The 24,927-nt window shown below is 46.6% G+C and overlaps 1 protein-coding gene across 5 annotated transcripts; it reads left to right on the top strand.

The window, feature by feature from the left end:
- The first annotated feature begins 20,618 nt into the window (after positions 1–20,618).
- TEX51 (testis expressed 51) lies at positions 20,619–23,744 on the top strand. Of its 5 annotated transcripts, none has more exons than XR_003519328.1 (8): positions 20,619–20,842; positions 20,943–21,017; positions 21,255–21,344; positions 21,589–21,606; positions 21,701–21,784; positions 22,935–23,010; positions 23,096–23,296; positions 23,558–23,656. XR_003519328.1 is itself a non-coding variant. In XM_027590918.1 (8 exons), exons 1-8 carry the CDS (start codon positions 20,641–20,643, stop codon positions 23,631–23,633), a joined length of 696 nt encoding a protein of 231 aa, XP_027446719.1. In that variant the 5' UTR covers positions 20,619–20,640; the 3' UTR covers positions 23,634–23,744. The 5 variants fall into 5 exon arrangements, 4 of the variants coding, with proteins under 4 accessions (XP_027446719.1, XP_027446718.1, XP_027446720.1 ...); XM_027590918.1 differs by having other exon boundaries at positions 23,096–23,170; positions 23,558–23,744; XM_027590917.1 differs by having other exon boundaries at positions 23,096–23,170; positions 23,555–23,744.
- The last annotated feature ends 1,183 nt before the right edge of the window (positions 23,745–24,927 follow it).

The raw sequence follows: 24,927 nt of genomic DNA, 5'->3' as shown, positions 1-24,927 counted from the left end.
ATAAGAGATGAGGAAGGACACTATATCCTACTTAAAGGGTCTATCCAACAAGAAGACCTAACAATTGTAAATATCTATGCCCCGAACATGGGAGCAACAAATTATATAAGGCAATTAATAACAAAAGCAAAGAAACACATTGACAACAATACAATAATAGTGGGGACTTTAACACCCCGCTGACTGAAATGGACAGATCATCTAAGGAAAAGATCAACAAGGAAATAAAGACTTTAAATGACACACTGGACCAAATGGACTTCACAGACATATTCAGAACATTCCATCCCAAAGCAACGGAATACACATTCTTCTCTAGTGCCCATGGAACATTCTCCAGAATTGATCACATCCTAGGTCACAAATCAGGTCTCAACCGGTACCAAAAGATTGGGATCATTCCCTGCATATTTTCAGACCACAATGCTTTGAAACTAGAACTCAATCACAAGAGGAAAATCAGAAAGAACTCAAATACATGGAAGCTAAAGAGCATCCTACTAAAGAATGAATGGGTCAACCAGGAAATTAAAGAAGAATTAAAAAAATTCATGGAAACCAATGAAAATGAAAACACAACTGTCCAAAATCTTTGGGATACAGCAAAGGCAGTCCTGAGAGGAAAGTATATAGCAATACAAGCCTTTCTCAAGAAACAAGAAAGGTCTCAAATACACAACCTAACCCTATACCGAAAGGAGCTAGAGAGAGAACAGCAAATAAAGCCTAAACCCAGCAGGAGAAGAGAAATCATAAAGATCAGAGCAGAAATCAATGAACTAGAAACCAAAAGAACAGTAGAACAGATCAACGAAACTAGGAGCTGGTTCTTTGAAAGAATTAACAAGATTGATAAACCCCTGGCCAGACTGATCAAAAAGAAAAGAGAAAGGACCCAAATCAACAAAATCATGAATGAAAGAGGAGATCACAAGCAACACCAAAGAAATACAAACAATTATAAGAACATATTATGAGCAACTCTATGCCAGGAAATTAGATAACCTGGAAGAAATGGGTGCATTCCTAGAGATGTATCAACTACCAAAATTGAACCAGGAAGAAATAGAAAACCTGAACAGACCTATAACCACTAAGGAAATTGAAGCAGTCATCAAAAATCTCCCAAGAAACAAAAGCCCAGGGCCAGATGGCTTCCCAGGGGAATTCTATCAGACATTTAAAGAAGAATTAATACCTATTCTCCTGAAACTGTTCCAAAAAATAGAAATGGAAGGAAAACTTCCAAACTCATTTTATGAGGCCACCATTACCTTGATCCCAAAACCAGACAAAGACCCCATCAAAAACGAGAATTACAGACTAATATCCTTGATGAACATGGATGCAAAAATTCTCACCAAAATACTAGCCAATAGGATCCAACAGTACATTAAAAGGATTATTCACCACGACCAAGTGGGATTTATCCCTGGGCTGCAAGGCTGGTTCAACATCCGCAAATCAATCAACGTGATACAATACATTAACAAAAGAAAGAACAAGAATCATATGATCCTCTCAATAGATGCAGAAAAAGCATTTAACAAAGTATAGCATCCTTTCCTGATCAAAACTCTTCAGAGTATAGGGATAGAGGGTACATCCCTCAATATCATAAAAGCCATCTATGAAAAACCTACAGCAAATATCATTCTCAATGGGGAAAAGCTGAGAGCTTTTCCCCTAAGGTCAGGAACGCGGCAGGGATGTCCACTCTCACCGCTGCTATTCAACATAGTATTAGAAGTCCTAGCCACAGCAATCAGACAACAAAAAGAAATCAAAGGCATCCAAATCGGCAAAGAGGAAGTCAAACTCTCACTCTGCAGATGATATGATACTGTTGTGGAAAACCCAAAAGACTCCACCCCAAAACTGCTAGAACTCATACAGGAATTCAGTCAAGTAGCAGGCTATAAAATCAATGCACAGAAATCAGTGGCATTCCTATACACCAACAACAAGACAGAAGAGAGACAAATCAAGGAGTCGATCCCATTCACATTTGCACCCAAAACCATAAGATACCTAGGAATAAATTTAACCAAAGAGGCAAAGGATCTGTACTCAGAAAACTATCAAATACTCATGAAAGACTTTGAAGAAGACACAAAGAAATGGAAAAACGTTCCATGCTCATGGATTGGAGGAACAAACATTGTGAAGATGTCAGTGCTACCTAGAGCAATCTACACATTCAATGCAATCCCCACCAAAATACCATCCACTTTTTTCAAAGAAATGGAACAAATAATCCTAAAATTTGTATGGAACCAGAAGAGACCCCGAATAGCCAGAGGAATATTGAAAAAGAAAAGCAAAGCTGGCGGCATCACAATTCCGGACTTCCAGCTCTATTACAAAGCTGTCATCATCAAGGCAGTATGGTACTGGCACAAAAACAGACACATCAATCAATGGAACAGAATCGAGAGCCCAGAAATGGACCCTCAACTCTATGGTCAACTTACCTTTGACAAAGCAGGAAAGAATGTCCAATGGAAAAAAGACAGTCTCTTCAACAAATGGTGTTGGGAAAATTGGACAACCAGATCCAGAAGAATGAAACTGGACCATTTCCTTACACCACACACAAAAATAGACTCCAAATGGCTGAAAGACCTAAACGTGAGACAGGAGTCCATCCAAATCCTAAAGGAGAACACAGGTAGCAACCTCTTCGACCTCAGCCACAGCAACTTCTTCCTAGAAACATCGCCAAAGGCACGGGAAGCCAGGGCAAAAATGAACTATTGGGATTTCATCAAGATAAAAAGCTTTTGCACAGCGAAAGAAACAGTCCACAAAACCAAAAGACAACCGACAGAATGGGAGAAGATATTTGCAAATGACATATCAGATAAAGGGCTAGTATCCAAAATCTATAAAGAACTTATCAAACTCAACACCCAAAGAACAAATAATCCAATCAAGAAATGGGCAGAAGACATGAACAGACATTTTTCCAAAGAAGACATCCAAATGGCCAACAGGCACATGAAAAAGTGCTCAACATCGCTCGGCATCAGGGAAATTCAAATCAAAACCTCAATGAGATACCACCTCACACCAGGCAGAATGGCTAAAATTAACAAGTCAGGAAATGACAGATGTTGGCGGGGATGTGGAGAAAGGGGAACCCTCCTACACTGTTGGTGGGAATGCAAGCTGCTGCACCCCCTCTGGAAAACAGTATGGAGTTTCCTCAAACAGTTGAAAATAGAGCTATCATTTGATCCAGCAATTGCACTACTGGGTATTTACCCCAAAGATACAAATGTAGGAACCCGAAAGGGTACGTGCACCCCAATGTTTATAGCAGCAATGTCCACAATAGCCAAACTGTGGAAAGAGCCAAGATGTCCATCAACAGATGAATGGATAAAGAAGATGTAGTATATATACACAATGGAATATTATGCAGCCATCAAAAGGAATGAGATCTTGCCATTTGCAACGACGTGGATGGAACTGGAGGGTGTTATGCTGAGTGAAATAAGTCAATCAGAGAAAGACATGTATCATATTACCTCACTGATATGAGGAATTCTTAATCTCAGGAACAAACAGTGTTACTGGAGTGGTTGGGGGTGGGAGGGATGGGGTGGCTGGGTGATAGACATTGGGGAGGGTATGTGCTACGGTGAGCGCTGTGAATTGTGCAAGACTGTTGAATCACAGATCTGTACTTCTGAAACAAATAACGCAACATATTTTAAGAAAAAGATAAAGAAGAAGATAGCAGGAGAGGAAGAATGAAGGGGAGTAAGTCAGAGGGGGAGACGAACCATGAGAGATGATGGACTCTGAAAAACAAACTGAGGGTTCTAGAGGGGAGGGGGTGGGGGGATGGGTTAGCCTGGTGATAGGTATTAAAGAGGGCACATTCTGCATGGAGCACTGGGTGTTATGAACAAACAATGAATCATGGAACACTACATCAAAAACAAATGATGTAATATATGGTGATTAACATAACAATAAAAAATTAAAAAAAAAAAAAGAAATATAGCACAGGATGACCCTGGCTAGCTGGGCCTCAGAACCACCCAGGTAGCTGGCCTTTGGCGCCTTTGGTTGGAATTCTGCTCTGTGCACATGGCTTCAACTCCTACAACTGGCCTATGTATATGTCCCAACTCCCAGTAGGACCCCTGGGGCAGGAACATGGCTTATATACATTTGTGCCCCACCTAGTAGGAGAACTGCAGTCTGGAAATGGTTGTGTGGACAAGAAGCCTTCTGTCCAGGATGGCAGTGTCCAGCACATTCTCGGGGCCCTGGAACTCATCTGATTCCCCAGCAAGTCATTCATCTTGTTGGCACAGGTGAGTGTGAGCAAAGGATGCCATGAAATCTGATCCCAATTAGTTGTTTCTTTTACCAGTTTGACATCTATTCCCCTCTGACAGTTTCATGTAGCTGGTGTTCAAATTGCTTTATATCTTGCCACATAAATAAGAAGTCTGGTGTTCTTCCACTTAATTTGGTTTTAGGAGCATGTCAAGAAATGAGATGTGGGAGCAGCGTCCCACTGGAATCACCTCCCCAGCCAGTTCGGAGGCCTGGGGGTTGGATACTGAGTCCAGACCAGGACATGTCAAAATAAACAGGTGGGAAGCACCCCCAGCTCTCTCTCCACACAGCAAATGCCAGTATTTTGAGCCCTGCTTATAACTCACTGGCTCTTCTGCCCTTAGATAGTCAGCCTCTGGGGAACTGAGTAATACTGGAGGTCACAGAGTCCTAAGAGACTCCATAGACTTGTGGCTCTGTGGCCCCAAGGAGCACCACAGCATATCAACCTCAGCTCTGCAGACATCAGCTACAGGTGGTTTGCAGTAATCATGGCCAAGAAGAGGGTGAGTGCTTGGGAACATTACTGCCATTGCCTGTGTCCCTCCCTTCTGGGAGGGACAGTTGAGACTGAGCAACGCGAGTCTGACAGAGCAATGCCATGGGCTAAGCATGTCATGAAATGCATTGGATGGCACCAATCCAGTAAAACTTCTCTCATGCTCACAGCATGCCTTATACATATGAGAAAACTGAGGCTCAGAGATACTGAGCCTCATGACTAAGCACCTGCCATGGCTATACCACTGGCCCCTGCCCCCACCAAGATATACTCTATCCATGATGGTTCATTTTATGTGTCAACTTGACTGGGCCACAGGGTGTCTAAATATTTGGTCCAACATTATTCTGGGTGTGTCTTTGAAGGTGTTTCCAGATGAGATTAACATTTAAATCTATACACTGAGGAAAACAGATTACTCTCCCTAGTGTGGGTGGGCCTCATCCAATCAGTTGATGGCCTAAATAGAACAAAAGGCTGACCCTCACTGAGCAAAAGAGAATTCTTCCTGCCTGTAGGCATTCAACCTGCAACATTGGCTCTCCCTAGCTTCTGGCCTTTGGGCTCAAACTGGAATACTGGCTCTGTGGATTTGGGATGGGCAAACCTCCATAACCATGTGAGTAATTCCTTGTAGTGAATGTAGATATCCTACTGGTTCTGTTTCTCTGGAGAACTTTAATACACCATCTCTCTAGGAAACCTCTGGGAAACCCCACACCCCCAGCCTCCAAGTTAGGGAGATGCTAGAAAGAGGAAGTGGGAAGGGGCCAAGGAGAAAGTGGGTACAGGCAAGACAGGTCTGGCTGGTCCATCCTGCCCTCCCCCAATAGCTGTCATGGGTTTCTGTTGGTTCTCAGATTCCTCATATGGGAACCGGGAAACATAAATCACAGAATTAACATGGGCCAACCATCAGGTGCCTGGTAGGCCATCAACAAACACTTGTTCCTTGGCCTAAAGCATGTTTGTCCTGCTGCTGATTTTCCAGGCAATGGCTGTTCTATGCTCCACAGAAGAGTGAACAGCACCTTCCAGGGGATCTCTGGCTAGGACTTGGTTGGAGTTGTGAGTCTCATGTCCTGACTAGGTCCTCAAGCCTGGAGCTTCCACCCCCACACCTTGTGCCCCTCTTAAACTTGACTCCATCATCATATCCCACACTATCAGATTGGCCCATGGGACTCACGTTTTTCTTGTCTCAGAAACATTTCTGCCCGGGCAGCTTTCCCTGTGCTAAGTCAGCAGGGAAGGCAGCTGTCTGGCCCTTGGAGTAGAAGCTCATTCATCAGCCCACTGTTGCTGCTACTTTTCACAGGGCAGGAGGTACTCTAAAGGACTCCAAACACTGCCTCTCCTGGTCAGAGTGTTTGTGCTGGAAGGTACTTCTGTGGTCTTGCAATTCATGGACCCTTTGTATGAAATGAGGAACATGTCACTGACCCTCCCCAGCCACCATCCACTATGCTATGTCTGCCAAGTTCATCCCCAGAGCCCCTCTTGCCCCTGATGGTTGTGGCCTGGCAGATCATACAGTTCCATCTTCATATGCCCCTAACTGGCTGGGTCTCAATTCAGTTCCTCCTCCCTTGCGTGGGCCATAGGTTGCAAGAGGCTCCTATCACAGTAGGCACTGGGCCTCTCCCCTGAGCTCCCCTTTGGGTGAACCTCCTGTTAGCAGTAAACCCTGCCTGAGTTCCAACATCTGATTCTGCCAGCCTCCTCTTTCTCACCTCCCATACTCCTCCTTTCCCTCAAGAACCCCAAGCCCCTGCTGACCCCTGCAGGCCTCTGCTCTTCCCCATTCTGCCTTCCCCTGACCTCCCCCTCCCTTTCCTAACTCCTCTATGGCCCAAAGCCACGGCTCATCTCCTCTTGGGCAAAATGGCACAGGGATGTGGGCACAGTTGACATATGCTGAATCTGTATTTTTGTTTTGCTGGCTCCTCATATTTGGTCTTTAGCTATACTTCCCAGTCTTCTCAAGATCCACGGGAGGGGTCCCTCAGACCCAAGCGCCAATAGCGATGTACTCTGCTTTGGACCTGAGCCCTTCCCTGGGCTCCTTCAGCTCCTGCCCCATGGGGGAGGCCAATTCCTGAGACTGACTCCAAAACACACTTTCTTCCTGAATAGCTCACAGCGCAACTAAGCCCTTACCTTCAGGGTCCACCCCATGTGCACAGGGCATGGGAAACCCAGCATTACCTTGCATGATGATGCTCTGATGGAGAGACCAAGGTCTGAACTAGATGGGGAGTGGCTCATGAGTGGGAGATGGTACATGAGTGTGCAATGTGTGCATACATGTGTGGTGTATGTGTTTCAGATATGTGTGGTGACATGTGCATGTGTGTGGGCAGTATGTGGTGGTGCCAGTAGTGGTGGTGTGTATGTGTGTGTGCAGTGTGTATGGTATGTGGTGGTGGTGGTGATGTGTGTGTAGTGTGTAAGTGTTGTGTGGTGATGTGTCTGTGTGGTGTATATGGGTGATGTGGTGGTGGTGTGTATGTATGGTGTATGTGGGTGGTGTATGGTGGTTGTGGTGTGTGTGTGCAGTGTGAGTGGTATGTGAGGTGAGGGTAGTGGTGGTACGTGTGGTGGTGTGTGTGGGTGATGTATGGTGGTGGTATGTGTGTATAGTGTATGTGGGTGGTGTGTGGTGGTGGTAGTGTGTGTGTGTGTGTGTGCAGTGTGTGGGTGGTGTGTGGTTGTGGTGGTAGTGTGTGTGTGCAGTGTGTGGTGGTGGTAGTGTGTATGTGGGCAGTGTGTGGTGTGTGGGTGGTGTGTGGTGATGGTGGTAGTGTGTGTGTATGGTGTTTGGTGGTGGTATGTGTGTATGGTGTATGTGGGTAGTGTGTGGTATGGTGGTGTTTGTGGTGGTATGTGGTGGTGGTAGTGTGTGTGTGCAGTGTGTGGTGGTGGTGATGATAGTGGTGGTGTTTGTGGTGGTATGTGGTGGTGGTAGTGTGTGTGTGCAGTGTGTGGTGGTGGTGGTGGTGATAGTGGTGGTGTTTGTGGTGGTATGTGTGGGTAGCATGTGGTGACGGTGATGTGTATGTGTGCAGTATGTGGTGGTGTGTGTGGTGGCGGTGTATGTGCAGTTTATGGGTGGTGTGTGGTGGTAGTAGTGTGTGTGTGTGTGTGTAGTGTGTGGTGGTGTGTGGTAGTGGTGTGTGTGTGTGGTGTATGTGGGTGGGTGTGTGGTATGGTGGTGTTTGTGGTGGTATGTGTGGATGATGTGTGGTGGTGGCATATGTGCATTGTATGGGTGGTGTGTGGTGGTAGTAGTGTGTGTGTGTGCAACATATGGTGGTAGTAGTGTGTATGTGTGAAGTATGTGGTGATGTGTGGTGATGGTGGTGATGGTGTGTGTATATGGTGTATGTGGGTGGTGTGTGGGTGGTGTGTGGTGGTGGTGTGTGCATATGGTGTATGTGGGTGGTGTGTGGTTGTAATGTGTATGTGTGCAGTGTGTGGGTGGTGTGTGGTGGTGGTGGTAGTGTGTGTGTGTGCAGTGCATGGTGGTAGTTTGTGTGTGTGTGTGCAGTGTGTGTTGGTAGTTGTGGGTGTGTGTGTGTGGTAGTAGTGTGTGTGTGTGCAGTGTGTGGTGGTGCATAGTGGTGGTGGTAGTGTGTGTGTATGGTGTATGTGGGTGGTGTGTGGTGTGGTGGTATTTGTGTGCAGTGTGGGTGGTGTGTAGTGGTAGTATGTGTGTGGTGTGTGTGCATGCTTTCTGGGGCTATACGGTGAGCAGGGTGGGGGCTGTCTTAGATGAGGAAATCATTTCTTCTCATCAGTGCTTCCTAAAACCACAGAAGTGAAACTGGGGAGGTGAGGTTGCCGGGCAGAAGGGAGGTATCTGAAGACAGCCCCGTGGAAGGCAGAAGAGGAGCTTTTCTCCTTAGAGCCAACATTTCTTAACTGTGTTGCTTTAGGCAAGTTACTTAGCCTCTCTGAGCCTGTTTTCTCATCTGTAAAACGGCAATAAGCACACAGACCTCACAGGGTCATGCTAAGGGTTAAGACGCTGGGTGTGAAGAATACGGACAGTGCCCTCTACAGGAGGGCTTAATCCCCACACAGTCCAACCCCGGGCCCAGGGTCCAGGAAAGAAGGGGAGTTAAACACCCAGGGAAGGTAAACGAGGAAATGTGGCTTGAGGAAAATGCCCAGCCCAGAGAGTGAGAGCCCTGCCAGCCTTGGCTCAGAGCTGGGAAATTGTAAATGCAGCTTTATTATGTAAAGCGCATAAGTGATTTTCAGTATAATTAAGATGGATGGCTCTAATAATCCTGCAGGGCCCAATTCTGAGCCACATTACCGGCATTTACAAGGAGTTTTTGTGCACTTTGCTTCAATGAGCGTGGCCCATTAAAGAAATGTGTGGAAGGCCAGGTTCTCAAGCCAACTGCCCTGGGCCAAAGCCAGCAGAGGGGCATTAGCTCAAAGTACCAGAGGAACTGTGCGGAAGCACCATATCCCAGGAAAGTCATCCTTACCCCTTAGCTCTGCAGACAGAGCCATTTCTCATTCTCCCAGTCAGACGCAGGGCTTCACCACCCACAGGAAGCTGCACTGGGTCAAACCGTCGTCCCATCACTCAGGTAAGAGAGAGGAGCTTACCAACGAACAAACTGACATCCCAAAAGGGCGAATATCTCTGTCCAAGATCACTCAGCTCACCAAAGCCAGCATCAAAGTCAGGTGGAGGGACCGACACATGACCAGGTTCAGTCTCCCTCCACCATGGAGGTCTCTGTAGCCGCCAGCCCGCCTCCCACGCAGTCATGGCTTGAAGTGTGGTGGTGCTGGCCGCTCTTGAAGCCCCACTCCGTGCAATGATATCAGTCATGCTAGCAGCTGCCATCATTATTCTTATTACTGCCATCATTATTATTTACCGTGCTTACTATGCGCTGGGGTCTTTAACTATTTTAAATGATACCCATGACAATTCTATGAAATAGGCATCATTATGTTTACCCCTAGGGGGTAAATGACTTGCCCAAAGCCACATGGCTGGTTAGAGACTGTGCTGAGATTCTGACTGAATCTCTCTGACCCTGGAGCTTGCACAGAGCAGGGACACTGTGAGTCAGAAAGTTGTTCCTTATTTATAAATATATAAGTGATCCAAAACTACCTGTCAGACAGCCGTGTTCCCTCACACTTGGGGAACCTCTCTCCTCCCCTGCAGCATCTCTCCTCATGCTGTCCATTTGGGGGACCTCCCACCTGCTCCCAGAGCCTACCCCACTTCCCACCAAAAGGCAGGCTTGCAGATCTTCCATCCCTTTTTGTGAAGGCGTTAGTTCCTCTCTGGGCTTCAATGTCCCCACAACTGCATCAGCAAGAGCGGCATCCAGGATCCAGCAGGGTGCCCTGCACCCCACACAACCTCCACACCTCTTGGCCCTTTCCTCATATTGGTCAGTATGCAGGCAGCACTGGCCTCGGGCTCAGAGGCCTGGATCAATGCCTTGCTCTGCCTGTCACTAACTGGGCAGCTTCAGACAACCACTATGATCTCCCTAACCCTTGGTCCCTTCATCCTTAAAATGTACATAGAAGTGTCTGCCATATGCAGCTACCAGGAGGATTGAGGGCCATGGTATCTACAAACTTTGATCAGTGTCCATTGTCAACCTCCCCTCCAGACAAAATGCCAAGGAAGAGAGAAAATGTAGGAAGGAAAATTTCAGCTGCAGATGCTTGGTCCCTTGGAGACTGACTGATGGATGGGGCCCCCTTGCTGCAGGGGGCCTTCCTGGATGGCTACCCTAGCCTCGAGTAGGGCCTGGAGGTCCAGCCTCCAGCCCCTGGGAACTGCACAGCCCACAGAGAGGGACATTGAGGAGCCAGGCGCTCACGACACCCTGCACCTTCACACTGGGCCATGACCCCCAGTGCTTGGAGAACCTATAGTCTTCCTCTCTTCCTCTTTGTCCTGGCTTCTGCTTCCATGAACCCCAGGGACACACCAAACCCCAGAGTTCTTGGACCAGAAACTGTCAGACACAGCCAGCTGTCCTCACCGGCACCTAGTGTCTCCTACAGACTTAAATACCCTCGAATGTCCCCCATCCAGGATCACTTGCTCAGCCTAACACTCCTGGGCAAGTGGGGTGTCTTAACTGGCTGTGTGGGACCATGCTCAGAACAGGGCTCAGGACAGGGTTCAGATGGCTTCACCTTGCAGCTCCCCTCTGTGTGGCACCAGCAGGTCCCTTACTCTCTCTGAGCCCTTCTTTCTGCATGTATAAAATCAGGATAGCCACACCCTGTCACATGAGCTCACCCATGCAATGGAGCTCCATCCAGACACCCTTTCTTTTACTGCCTCAGTGCCTTCTGATTGAGCCACAGGGCCCTGCTGGAGGGACAGCAGGGCACAGGACAGTGACCGATACCACTGATTGCCCCCAAACATTTCCTGTTTGGGTTTCCTGAGGACATGACAGTTTTCTTTTTAATTGAAGAATAACTGAATTGACAGTATTTTATTAGTTTCAAGTGCACAATATAGTGATTCAACTTTTATATGTTACGGAATGGTCACCACAGTAAGTCTAGTTACCATCCGTCACCATACAAAGTTGTTACGATATTGTTGACTGTATTCCCCATGCTGTACAGTACATCCCATGACTTTTTTATTTTGTAAGTAGAAGACTGTACCTCTGCACCAATTTACATTCCCACCAATAGTGAACAATGGTTTCCTTTTCTCCACATTCTCACCAAAACTTGTTATTTGTCTTTTTGATACTAGCCATTCTGACAGGTGCAAGGTGATATCTCATTATGGTTCTGATTTGTATTTCTGATGATCAGTGATGATGAGCATCTTCCCATGTGTCTGTTGGCCATCTGGATGTCTTCTTTGGAAAAATGTCTATTCGGTTCCTCTGCCCATTTTTAAAACATATTTTTTAAAATACTAAATTAAGTTCTTTATATATTTTGCATATTAACCCCTTATGAGATATATCATTTGCAAATACCTTTTTATTTTGATTGTTTCCTTCACTGTGCAAAACTCTTTAGTTTTACGTAGTTCCATTTGTTTATTTTTGTTTTTGTTGCCCTTGCTTAAGAAAACAGATTCAAAGAAAAATCTCTAAAACCAATATCAAAGAGCTTACTGACTATGTGCTCTTCTAAGAGTTTTATAGTTTCAGGTCTTCCATTTAAGTCTTTAATTCATTTTGAGTTGATTTTTGTGTATGGTATAAGAAAGTGATCCAGTTGCATTCTTTTGCATGTAGCTGGCATGACAATTTTCTAGGCTGGAGCTCTGTGTGAGTTTAAAACACTTTTAAAATTCTATAAATGACTTTTGATAATAAAAATTAACAAGCTGAAAAAGTAAAACTATTCACGCTGAGCATGGATCTTCAAGTCAGAGAGATCTGGGTTTTTACCTGCTGTTTCATCACATTGCCCACAGAAGTGACTCATAGCAGGTACACATCCCATGGGGATGCTTACACTTGCCTCCCAGGCTGGTGTGGTGATCACCCTTGCTGGTCACCAAGCATTGCTGCTTCTCCTCTCAGCCGAGGGATGGGGGGGCGGGTACAGGGAGCCAGTTGGGGAGGAAGGAGTCTTAGCCGAAAGGCTCTTTCCAGCCACTTTACAAAATGTCATGTCTGTAAGGTGACCACAACTTTGTAGGTGACCACATCACTGAGGTTGGAAAAGGCCATATGACTAGATCTACCTATGACTTGTGAGTGGAAACAACCTCTCTACTGCTTATGCTACTACAGCTTTTAAGGGCCCACATAAGACCCTCCCACACTCTCTTCCCCCTTTGGTATGGTGCTCCACAAGATCCAAAAGAGGGGCTGCATTATCTGTCCAAATCTCTGAGTGGCTCTGATGAGCAGAGACTCAGTCAGCCCATATGGATAAGTAGCATAAAGGACAAATAAGTCTTTGTTTTTTTAGGCCACTGAAAGGTGAGGGTGTGTGGTTAGAGCCTGACCTTGCCCACCTGGAATGATATAATTACTGTAAAGATTAAATGTGATAATGTGGATAAAGCACCTGGCTCACAGCAGGTTCTGAAATGATAGCTGTGTCCCCTTGAAGCTTAAAATACAGAGGACAAAGCCCCTCCTTCCACAGCAAGAAAGTCAAATACTCCCAACTGAAAGGACATCCTGGTACTCACTGAAATGTAAGTGAGGAGGAGCAGATTTCTTTTTCCCCCAAAAGCAGCTGTGGCTAGGAAAGCAGTGAGAACATGCAGGCTCCAGGTGCGGAAGCCAGGAAAGGAGTAGGAAGAGGCATGGGAGTGTGCTGCACATCACCCTCCCCTCCATGGAGACATCCAGAGCCGATTCACCTAGTTCAACGCCTTGTGGGGACTTCACACCAGAAGACAAATTCCAGATCCCTGGGGAATCTCTGGCTGCAACTGTGGCTAGAGAGAATGAAGAATGGAAGGAGGAGTTTACTAGAAGTATGGCAGCACAGAGCAGGGCCTGGCAGGCAACAGACAGCACAGCCCAGCTCCCAACAAGAGATAAAGAACCCTCTAGCCCCTCCTGTGCCCTCCAACTGCCTGCCAAGCCAGGTCCAGGCCTGCCCCTAATAAATAGCCCTACTGAGCATCCACTCCAGGCTAGACCTCATCCCCCACAGTCCACATCCATTACTGCCTACCATTTAGCTTCCCAGCAACATAAAAAGCCCAGAGGGAGCAATCACCCACCTCCTCCCAGGCATGGTAGAAGGCTCTTCATTCCATCATTTCTGTGGAACTCCTAGCACAGCCCTCAACAAGCTTCAGGCACAGTAAATGATGTTTCCTAGATGTATGGGAAAGGCCCGCAGCACCTGACAACCAGAGGAGGCTAGGAAAGCTCACCCAGCAACTGGAAACTTGGACTTCTCTGTTGCAAGGCTCTCCCTGGTCTCAAGAAGTCTCATCCAGCCTGAACCCACTGTGGCCCCACCACTCACAGCCTTCAGGACTGACTAGATCTCCATTTGCTGTGGCCCCAGAGGAATCATTTTCCAGTGTCCAGCAGGCATAAGTGCTTAAATCACTACTTCCCAGATGCAAATGTCAACAGCAGTCAGCTACTATCTGTACTGGCTAACCCTTACGTAAGAAGCATACCACAGTATGTACAAACACGTGGTGTGGGGGGTGCACCCACATTATGTTAAACCCTTGATACACATATTCACAAAACCCCCAGGAGATGGTGCTTTAATTATCCCCATTTTAAAGATGAAGATAACAAGAATCAGGGACATGAAGAAACTGGCCCAAGGGAAACGTCAAAGCAAGATTTCAAACCCAGATCCAGCTCAAGAAAGATTGCATGGACATTTATTCCCCGTTTCCTCAATTCTGCAAGGAGGAAGTACCACAGTAAACCCAGTCTATCCCTTCACCCTATCTCTACTGCTTCTTAGATAGTGGTGAATGACAGTGGCCATGGTATCCATTCACCTGGGGCCCTAGGCCTGTGACCCTCCGTGTGGCTAACAGGGTTTGCATAATTAGAGTCCACTTGCAGACACAAAACTTCTCTGTGTTCATGTCCCCAGGACTGAAGGCCTTCAGGCAGGAGCAGGCCACCACCACTTTGGTTTCCTGCTCTCACTGAGCTCCCTAATTCCTTTTTGCAGATCCCTTAGCTATGTGTACCCACCGTTGGCCTTAAGACTGTGTCCTTACTTACTGATGAACAAGTTTGTGCTTAGGGCTTTGCATAGACCTATGATCCCAATATCTCTTGTTTCATTAAAGGACAGGGAGCCCCTATGTCCTTCAAGGATGTCCAACATTCTTGGCAGTAGCACATGCTCCTAACTTCAGGTGTATACCATAACAGCCTTGATGGCCCACGCATCAGAGAGATGTTCTAGTCCCAAACATAGCTATGGCCTTCCAATAGCCAAAGGCCCTGTTGTGCTCTATGCAAGCACCAAAAACCAAAGAGCCATGGAGGGTGGAGTCTTCCCATACCTGAGGATTCTCTGCCTCTCCTCCTGTTTCTCCAGGGAAAACAAATACCCCATTTGAGAACTGAAGACTTGTCCCATCAAGACCACTTTTGACCAGCATAAATGCAGCCATTGTTTCTACCTGCTACATTTACTTTAGAATTCAGACCTGTCTTCAAGACTTCTGGAAAGGTCCCATTCTTTTTTTCAAGGAGCCTATGAGAAAGAACTTACTGTAAGGAACAAAGAGAGGAGATGATAAAGCTTGCATCAAGGGCTACTACATATAACCAATGGAAGAAAGCAAGTAATATCAGAATTACCCCAGAGCCTTAAAACACAGACATTCTGCTTTGAACTTGTGACTGAATGAGAGGAGGGGAAATCCCCTTCTTCTCCTGGGTAGCAGTTGGGGTCTCATAAGGGCAATCAGGAGAGTCCTAGGCTCTCAGCAAGAAGTCAGAACCCCCTGCATCCAAAGTAGGAAGAAGAAGCTAAGAACACTGTGTGTGGAAAGTGGCAATGGGGAGCTCACATTCAGAGAGAGGAGCAGACACTTCAGGCCAGCTGCATGAACTGTGCTCACAACCACAGGAGGGACATGCCCTGAGGACTGCCCAAACTACTGACAGCAGGAGAGCCATGAGAGTTGAGACCTTGCAAAAAGGAGATGACCCAGAGAAATGTTATTGTGATTGTGATCCCATATTCAAAAGCAGGCCGGTAAGGTCTGGGGGGAGCATGGCTTACACTGGATTTTAATGCCATTTTAAATCAATAGTAAAAAATGTGTCCCAAATCAGCACACAACTAATTACCTAATGAAAAACTTAGACATGGCGTTCAGAGGATCAGAAGATGTGGAAATCCCTATGAGATAGAAAAACCTGAGTAGGCTTTATGGATGCAGGAGCTCAGTGAGCATAAAATGGAAAACTTGAGAGATAGATGGTGTGAGGGTGGTAAGCTTTGGTCTGGAAAGCACAGAGCCACCCTTGAACATTTGTCAGTTCCCATCACGGGCCTCAGCTCATTCCTCTTGGGAAGAACACATGGGTCACTGAGCCCCATTAAGATCATGCCCATCTCTCACCCTGCATGATTCTCTAGAAGCAGCAAGAAGATGGCCAGGAGTTCTTAGTCTTGAAGACCCTCTTTCCTTGACCCTCGATCATGGAGATAATGTCTCTAACTAGAAACAGAAGTGGATGACGAAATGTCCTATAGATGTTTGACCTTGCCTCCTTGAATACCAAAGGACCATGGCCTCAGCCTTTCCCAGAGGAAACATCTCACTTTAAATTCCTCCCAATTCTAGTCAAAATTCTTTTGATGGTTATTAAAATTACATGAGTGGCTTCATGCAATTTTAATGTTCTCTACCAACAAGTTCTGCAGGAGAAATCCCCCCAGGCGTCCCCATTGATCATTCTAAGTAGATACAACAAAGCATTTCAAGACATGAGTTTTAACCAGAAAGAAAATGAAATGAATATTTCATTTATTATGGGTCATCTGGTGAGGAATTTTTTCTGTTTTTTTTTTCATTAAAAAAATCAAACAACTAAATCCAACCTTTTGTAAAGGCATTGACCAAGCAGACACCAGCCTCGTGGATTTATCAAACACCCTTTCAAATAAGCTTCCTTGTAATAACTGCACTGGATTTACAAGCCAATAACCTCTAAGATAGTTTTGCTGACCAACTGAGCTAATCTGGTTGTGCACTCTGTGAAAATAGATGCCCTCGTAATGTTCCACTAGTCCCTAGATCTCTCATTGCTACTACCCTGATATCCCCACAGTTCAGCACCTGTGAATCAAGAGCTTGGGTCTGGAACTTGAGGACCTCTCAGAAGGTTCCAACAGATCCCAGAAGCATTACAAAGACTGGATCCAGGTGTATTCAAGCCAAAATGTTAATGAGTATTATGACTTTATGTGCTGTTGTCATATAGTAAAGAATCTGGCTGGCCTTTCTCTCTGGTTCCCAGGAGGTAACCTCTAAATCCTTGGATTTAACCTGAGTGATAGGAGTGTCTTTGCTACTTACGGGCGGCTTACTGCTGACTTTAGGCTAAGGCAATAACTCAAGATGGGATCTGGCCAGGCCAGAAAGACCATGTGTTTAGAGTGCTTGGACTTTGATCCAGGTGATATCTGCCCAACCTCCAGGAGGAGGGGGAAGATGGAGGTTGAGTTGAATCACATAAGCCAGTGATTCAATCATGTCTATACAATGAAACCCCAATAAAATTTGTGGACATTGAAGCTCAGGTGAGCTTCCTGGAGAAGGAATGTACCAGGAAGGTGATGCATCCTGAAGACACAGAAGCTTCGCATTTGCAACCCTCCTATTTGTCTCTTCATTTGGTTGTTCCCAATTTGTATCCTTTATAATAAAGCTATAATCATAAGTATAGCACTTGCCTGAGTTTTGTGAGTCTTTCTAGCAAATCACGAAACTTGGGGGGATAGTGGGAATACCCATATTTGTAGCCAAGTGGTTAGAAATGAAGATGGCCTGGGACCCTGGAGCCTGTGGCTAGTGTTGGAAGTGAGGTCAGTCTTAGGAAGGATGATGTCCTTAACCTATGGAGTATGCACTAACTCCAGGTAGTTAATGTCAGTGCTGCATTGCAGCTAGGCCTTCAACTAACTTACTTTCACACTAAAGAGCTATGGGGAGACACAGTTTCATAACCCAAATTGGTGACTAATTATGTGGGGAGGGGGGCTGTTGACATCATCACAGATCCAAAGAGTAAATATTTGGGATTTAGGGGTGTAGTAGGCAGAATTCTGTGATGATCCCCAATATTCCTGTCCCCTGGTGTCCACACCCAGTGTAATCCTCTGCCCCTGAACATAAGGCAGTGCTGTGAATATAAAGGATTTCACTCCTGTGATTAAGTTATGATATGCACTTGACCCTTGAACAACATAGGGATTAGGGGCACCAACCACTTCCACAGAGTGGAAAATCCACACATAACTTTTGTCTTCCCAAAAACTTAACTACTAACAGCCTACTGTTGACCTGAAGCCTGATCAATAATATAAGCAGCCAATTAACACATATTTTGTGTTATATGTATTATATACTTTATTCTTACAATAAGCTAGAGAAAAGAAAATGTTAAGAAATCACAAAGAAGAAAAAAATGCATTCATAGTGCTATAATGTATTTGTTGAAAAAAAATTGTGCTTATAAGTGAACCCACACAGTTCAGACCCATGTTGTTCAAGGGTCAACTCTATAACACCACAATTTCAGCCTTGTGAGACCCTGAGTAGAGAAGCCAGGTGAGCTGTGCCCAAACCTCTGAGCTATAAGACATCATGAGATGATGAATGCATGTTGTTTTAGGCTGCTAAGTTTGTGGCAATTAGTTATGAAGTAATATGCAGAGAAATCTATGTGTGATGGAGATAAGAGGGTATCAAACAAATTTTGCCAATATCAAAGATGATCCAGTTGGCAGAGAGAAATGGTTTGAAAAGAAAGCAATCAGAATGTAGGGGAGACATGAAACCATATTCTAAGATGGAAACTTAAAAAAAAAAAAAAAAAAAACTCTTGGGCCAGAGCGAAGATGTTTGGCCTCAAAAGAAGAAGCTTGATTTGTGTCTTCAAAAACTGGATGAGCTGTCCTGTATCAGGGTTATGAGACATGACCAAGTAGCAGGAAGCACAAGATGGATGTGATCTCAATATACAGAAGAAGGTTCAAATACCCTCAAGATGCCTAGCAATGGAAAGGGCTGCCTTTATTATTTAGACTTCTAATTCAGTCCAAATTCCTAATTCATTCCAAATACACAACATACTATTGAATTAATTAGAAATAAGAGGAGAAATCAAGGCAAACAGGTGGAGGCTAGAAAATGAATAGATGAAGAGCTACCAGCCATAGGCAATGGGTTGGATTAAAAGCTCCCCAAGCCCTCGGTCTCTGTGATTCTACATTTAAATACCACTTCAAAGAGTCGGTACCACTTTAGTTGACTGACACTGGGATGTGAGGGTGAATTGAGATGGTATTGGGCCAAGGACAAAGTGACACCTGAATTCTGCCCTCACAAGTTTCCCAGAGGACAAGCATAAACTAAGGGAAAGGAAGATATAGCACACTGCAGGGCTTTAGCGCCAAACCTCAGGGTAGAATTCTACCAAGTATGACTGCATCTTACAGAACATTCCCTTTACTTAAGCAGGGGTTTCCTGATAGCCTGATGCCAAAGCACTCTAAAGACCTACTATGATTATTTCACCCCCAAAACAAAAGCCTGAGTATTGAACATCACTACCTCTATTTGGAAAAAGACTATTTCTGCCAGGGAAAAGCAGAAGAGAGCAAAAGAGGCCAAAGCAAATTAAGAAAAGGAACCCAGTGCCCAGAGGAGGCTGACCTAAGCTACCCACTCCAGGCCTTTCTTCATCCAGAGAGCCAAACATTTTGGACCACTTGTCATTCTGGGGTGTCCCTCAACTGTCACTATGGAAATTTTCCTCACCTCTCTGCAAGGTTAGATTTTCCATTTCCTGACTTCATGTCATCATCTTGCTTGCTTGTTTTGTTCATTTAGTTGGAGCACATCCTCCAGTAGTTTTCTGAGAAAAGGTAATAGAGGTTAATTTTAAACCTTGTCCAGTTGAAATAGTCTTTCTTCCTCCTTGACTGATGTTTCCCTCAGTATGGAGTTCTAAAATGGATACGTTTTTCTCAGAATATGAAAGTATTGCTCCATTATCTACTACTTTCCTATATTTCTCTTGAGAAGTCTGAAGTCATTCTGATTATTGTACATGGTCTGTTTTTTCTCTGTGCTTTGGTGTGGTTTTTCCTATTCTTAGCCCTTGATACCTTCTCAGTGGGCCCCTTCAATACTTTATTTAAATAGTGGGGTTCTAAGTTTTCTTTTGCTTCCTACTGTATCTTTGTACCCTTTCTTTTTCCTATGGTTTTTGTTTGCTTTTGTTTTGATTTCTTGCTATTGTTTTTTTTCTCTTGTTCATGTAAGAAGCATTCTTCAAATGCCTGGTGGCTTTCAGCTGCTCATAATCCAGCCTCAGACACTCAGAAGCTGATTGTAAGCATGGCATGGAAGATGCAAAGCTTACCAGCTAAGTAGTGACAAATATCTCACTGGCTTTTTCTTTACTCAAGAGTAAGGAGCTTTGTTTTTCTTCAATGCACCTTGCACATAAGAACTACTGGCCCAAAGATTACTTCTCTCTCTGTACATCCAGTTACAGGCTGGAACTCTGTGTACAGTCTGTCTACACTGCGGTAGGAATAGCTGTCTAAGTTCCTTTGGCTTGGACCAGCACAAGACAGCTGCTCGTTCATATGTGCCATGAAAAAGATGTATGTTCCATAAGCTTCCCCTTGGCTGACCATCTCAATATGGAAAAGTGATTCAGGTTCTTTACACAACTAATCCTCTTTCTGTGCTGCTCCCTCCTGACCTCTCAAATTTCAGCCTGTTGAACTATTTCATACATGGTAAATACCATTAGGAGAGCTGACCATCAGCCACAAGTCTGCACAGCCATTTCTCTGATCCTCACAAGAATCCTCCCCAAGAACATCAGTGACCTCATCTTTAGAGGAAGATATTAAGACCTTGACTTGGGTCTGACACCAAAGCCAATTTTGTACCATAACTGGCCCTCACTGTACCCTGTGGAATTTACTTTCGTTCTACAAAGAGAATGTGGTTTCCAGGGGGAAGGAGTACCATCATTCCGTGTGGAACTGCTAGGCAGGGTGGTAAGAGCACAGAGGGCAGACCCCAGAAGATGCTGCTTCTCCTGGTTGGCTGTCTCTTGCCTGCCATCAATGGGAAGAGCTGCCTCCACTGCTGGCCACAACTGCCTGCATTGATGGACTATGACCTGCAGATTCTTTGGGGCTCCCCAGGGCCACCCAGAGAGCTCTCCCAAAGCCTCCGCTCCCTATTCTTGAAAAGGGATTATGTCTTCTTAGAACCCTGGTATCTTGGTGAGGCACAGCCTAGACCTGAGGGATCAAGGCTGACCCCTTTACCTGGCCTGGGATCCCATACCCACCAACTGCCCTTCATCCCACATCCCATTCTCAGATCATGACCATATGGAGGAAGCAACAGCCAAATTATTCAATCACGTAGATAAAGCCATCAAGAAGTTTCGAGATGGTGAGGAAGTCCCCAGGCTTGTGTTAACAAAACCCAGCCCCCCAAGGCACTCCTAGAGGGCCTGCTGGTCTGGGTTGGGGATGTTTGGTGAAGAGTGGTGACAGACCCAGCATCTGTGTGCTCTATGCAGTTTCTGTTTAAAAAAATTGGCTTGAATTCCCAATCTTGAGTTATGTAATTGTTTCCACCTACAAAATGTGGATGATGAGGGCACACTTCTCTTCCTCCTCCACTCAGATAAACCATCGCTTCTGGAAGAGATTAATGTCCAGAAACAGGTGTTTACTGACAGGCTGAATCAGATGTCTGAGAAGCTGAAGGAGAAGGGTGAGAGGTGGAGCTGGTCCCTCCCCACCACCTAGCCCTTCGCCTCCCCCAGGACTGAAAAGAGCAGAGCCCAGTCTGCAGCCCCTCCTATGTCCCTCCCCAGGAATCCCCACCCTTGCCCACATACTGGGTGCCTGTCCATGTCTTCTCCCAGTTCCCTTTCTTGATGATACCCCAACCCTTCCTGGCTCTGTCTGCCTCCCCTAGCACCTCAGTTTCTCTACCATCTCACCTTCCTGGGCAGCCTGCAATAAGTCTTGTGGTGAGTATGTATGGGGACATGGGGGGGTGGGGGAGGGATGAGAGGTGAGAGGCACATGGCCCTGGCTAAGGCTCCTGCCCATCCCCTCTCACAGACATACACTCCACACTGGAGGTCATCAATTGTGCCAACTGCAAGACACACCTTCTTACCTGCAAAGACCCAACTCTCTGCCCAGGTCAGTGGCAACCAGCCATCCTGCCTCCAACCTGCCCCCACTCCATCCTGGGTCATTGTTGTCTCTGTCTGGATTGTCTTCCTCCTCTGCCCAGCCCCAAGCTCTTCTTGCTCCCCATCCTCACCAGAGAACATAACAACTCCTGGGATTTCTTGATGCCGCATGTCCAACTTCAGAGCCATAAAGCCACCTGCCTCTAGGACAACTCCCCTGGAGGTCCCTCGGGTCCTCAAAGCAAGCATGCTTGGAAACATATTCAAACCCAACTCCCCCCACCCGCAGTGTGCTCTTCCCTCATGGCCCCTCTCAGCAAATGGCCCCACACAAGCCCTAAGCCAAACCAAGAATTTCCCTTCCCCATATTCAATACATGCAATCACCAAACCAAATTGTTAAGTAATTCTTAAATGTGTTGCCATATTTTCATTGCAATATCCACCACCATTCTGCAGGCATCCTCACTTCTCACCTGGATTATGCCAGCATCTCTCAACTGGCCTCCCTGCCCCTCTTGACCACATCTTACTCAACAACCAAAGAACTTTCTCAAGGAGTAAATCTCCCTATGACACTCCCTGTTTGTAGCCCAATTGCCCCCCAGATAAAGTCCACATCTTCAGAAGGCCTTGTGTGAATAGCCCCTGCTCACCTCCCACCACCCCTGACTCCTCCCCAGCCACACTGAGTTGCTGACATGCTGTACATACAGATGACTTCATGCTTCTGTCCTTGAACATTCTGTGTCCTCTGCCTGGAGCACAGTTTTGTACTTGACCATGGGACCAAAACTGAACTCGTACTTGTTTTTCAAAGTCCAGCCAGAAATCCTATTTCTTAAGAAGGTTTCCCTGACAAGCTCCCACCCCCTGAAGCTCATCGGCCTTCCTTGTGGCTACTTTTCTCCTGATCTGTCCTCCTCTGCTTCCCCTGGACACCACACCATAATTGTTTGCTTGTTTACCTCATAGAGAGCAGGGACCATGTCTCACTTATCTCTAAATATATGCCAGGTACACAGTAGGTGCTCAGTAAGTGTTTGCAAACAAATGAGTGAGTGGACAAATAAAGGGAGGAAAGAATGTAGCCTCTCTGGGCCCAGACGGCCTTAATTGCCCCCCAAACACCTGGCTTCCCTTTTTACACCCCCCAGCCAGGACCTGGAGTACCTTCCCGTGGGTTGTGAGCCTTGGCATTATTCTGCTTCTGGCCGCCATAGCTGGAAGTGGGTGAGTGACTCTCAAGCCCTAGCATCCCCAGAGAAGACAAACCTACTCCTTGACTGACCCATCTTCACCCTGTTTCCTGGCCCAGATGGTACATTTTCTGCCACAAGAAGAGGAGGAGGGAAGCAGAAAATGAGCTGGGAATGGAGACCCCTGACAGAATGTAGGTCTCCCAAGGAGGGAAAGCTGGGGGTAGCAAGGCTGGAGGCCCTAATTCTGGCTCCCAGGGTGTGACATCCAGAGCAGAGCGGGATCAAGGCTGGCTCGGAAGGCCCCATCCCCCCTTAATGTGAGTACACACCCAGGGCCAGGGGCCCAGGACACAGTGGCAGCAAATTTCCACAAGGTGCCCTCCACCTATAGCTATCCTTGTCCTTCTGCAGACCCACTCCCCACGATGGGCCACCACACTCGCTGACATATACAGGCAATCAACATGGCCCTCCTGCTCTCTGCTCCCGGTTAGGTTCAGCCAGTAGGGGTTCAGAGAGACAGAGACAAGGGCATGCAGAAGGTCGGGGTGGAAATGCCCTGTTTCTTCTCTCAGCAGGAACCGGGCAGTCCACTGGTCTGAACCAAGATCGCAGTTGCTGTCAGGAGGCTCCCTGATCTCTGAGTTCCAGTAACTGTCCCTTCCTTAACACCCTCCGACCTGGGGTGGTAGCAGTTCTGTGGCCCAAGAGACCACACTCTGTCTTGTGGTTTCCCTATGCCCATGCCTTATAAATACCTTTCATTAAAATATCTTCCTACTATTCTGATGGACTGTAGCATCTGCTTCCTGAGGGGCCTGGACAGACACAGCTGGCACTGAGATCCTCTCCATAAGGCCCTAAAGGGGCTTGTTCCCTCTTCTCACCCTCCCTCTGCTGGCCCACCACCCTTCCCCTCCTGAAACACCCCTCTCTCCTACTGCTCTGGTCCCAGCAGTGGTAATTCCACCAGGCTCAGTCCAGCCTCATCTAATTTCAGCACCAGAAATGAAGGCAGAGATGACCTCGGTCCCTGTGTCCAGGTATTGAACAGAGGCAGTAAGAGGCCAGCTCATGGCTCAGGGACTAGCAGAAGAACAGGCTTCAGAAAACAGGCTCCAAGTCACATTAACATCAAACCTCCCCCACATCCTGGCCAAAATACCCACCCTGGGAACACCCAGGTCCCCAGTGGATCTGGTGCTGCTAGCAATGATGTTTCCCTGACTCTGCCTGTGGTAGTGGGGCAGAGGGGTGCCGAGGGAAGGGGCTTTGCCTCCTTCTCTTCCATCCCCATGTCCCTTTCCTTGTCTGCCCCAAGGCTGCCAGATTAAATGGAACCTCTGAGTCCTCCAGGCACAGCTCTGCCCTTTCCCCTCAACCTTGTGCCCTTCCTCACTGGTGCTCCCAGCCTCTCATCCTTGGCTCAGGCTCTACTCTGAGACTAAACGGGACCTATCTGGCAACTTTGAAGCCACTGCCAGGCCCAGAGCCCTGGCCAGCAGGTCAACTCCTAGGTGTTGAAAGGAAGCAGGTCTAGGACCAGAGCTAAGGACAACGACCCAGAACTTGGACTCAAGTCCTGTCTCTGATGCTAAGGTTCTGGGGTCCCCCTTCTACATCTGTTCCCCGATCTGAGCATGCAGGGAGGATGTCATGCTTCAGCCAGGTTGGTGTGTCCCAACCATGGAGCCCACTGGATTCATAATTGCCATCCTACATTTGCTCATATTTTGGGTCAAAATGTAATGCCCTCATCCCTTTCCCTCACTCCCAGCCCATTGAAATCCTGCCAGGACCCATAGCCCAGCTCCTGAAACAAGCTGTCTTGTCTCCATTGGCCTTGTTGGTGCCCCTCTTCCAGAGCTAGTGCCCAGGCTGGAAGTAACCTGACTCCAGTAGCACCATCCCACCGTAAGGGCCACTCCTTTGGCAGGAGTGGGGGAAC

The sequence above is a fragment of the Zalophus californianus genome, chromosome 3 (genome assembly GCF_009762305.2).
Source record: "Zalophus californianus isolate mZalCal1 chromosome 3, mZalCal1.pri.v2, whole genome shotgun sequence".
NCBI classification, from domain to species: Eukaryota; Metazoa; Chordata; class Mammalia; order Carnivora; family Otariidae; genus Zalophus; species Zalophus californianus.
The sequence above is the reverse complement of the archived record's forward strand: the minus strand, read 5'-3'. Positions and strand labels throughout refer to the sequence as shown.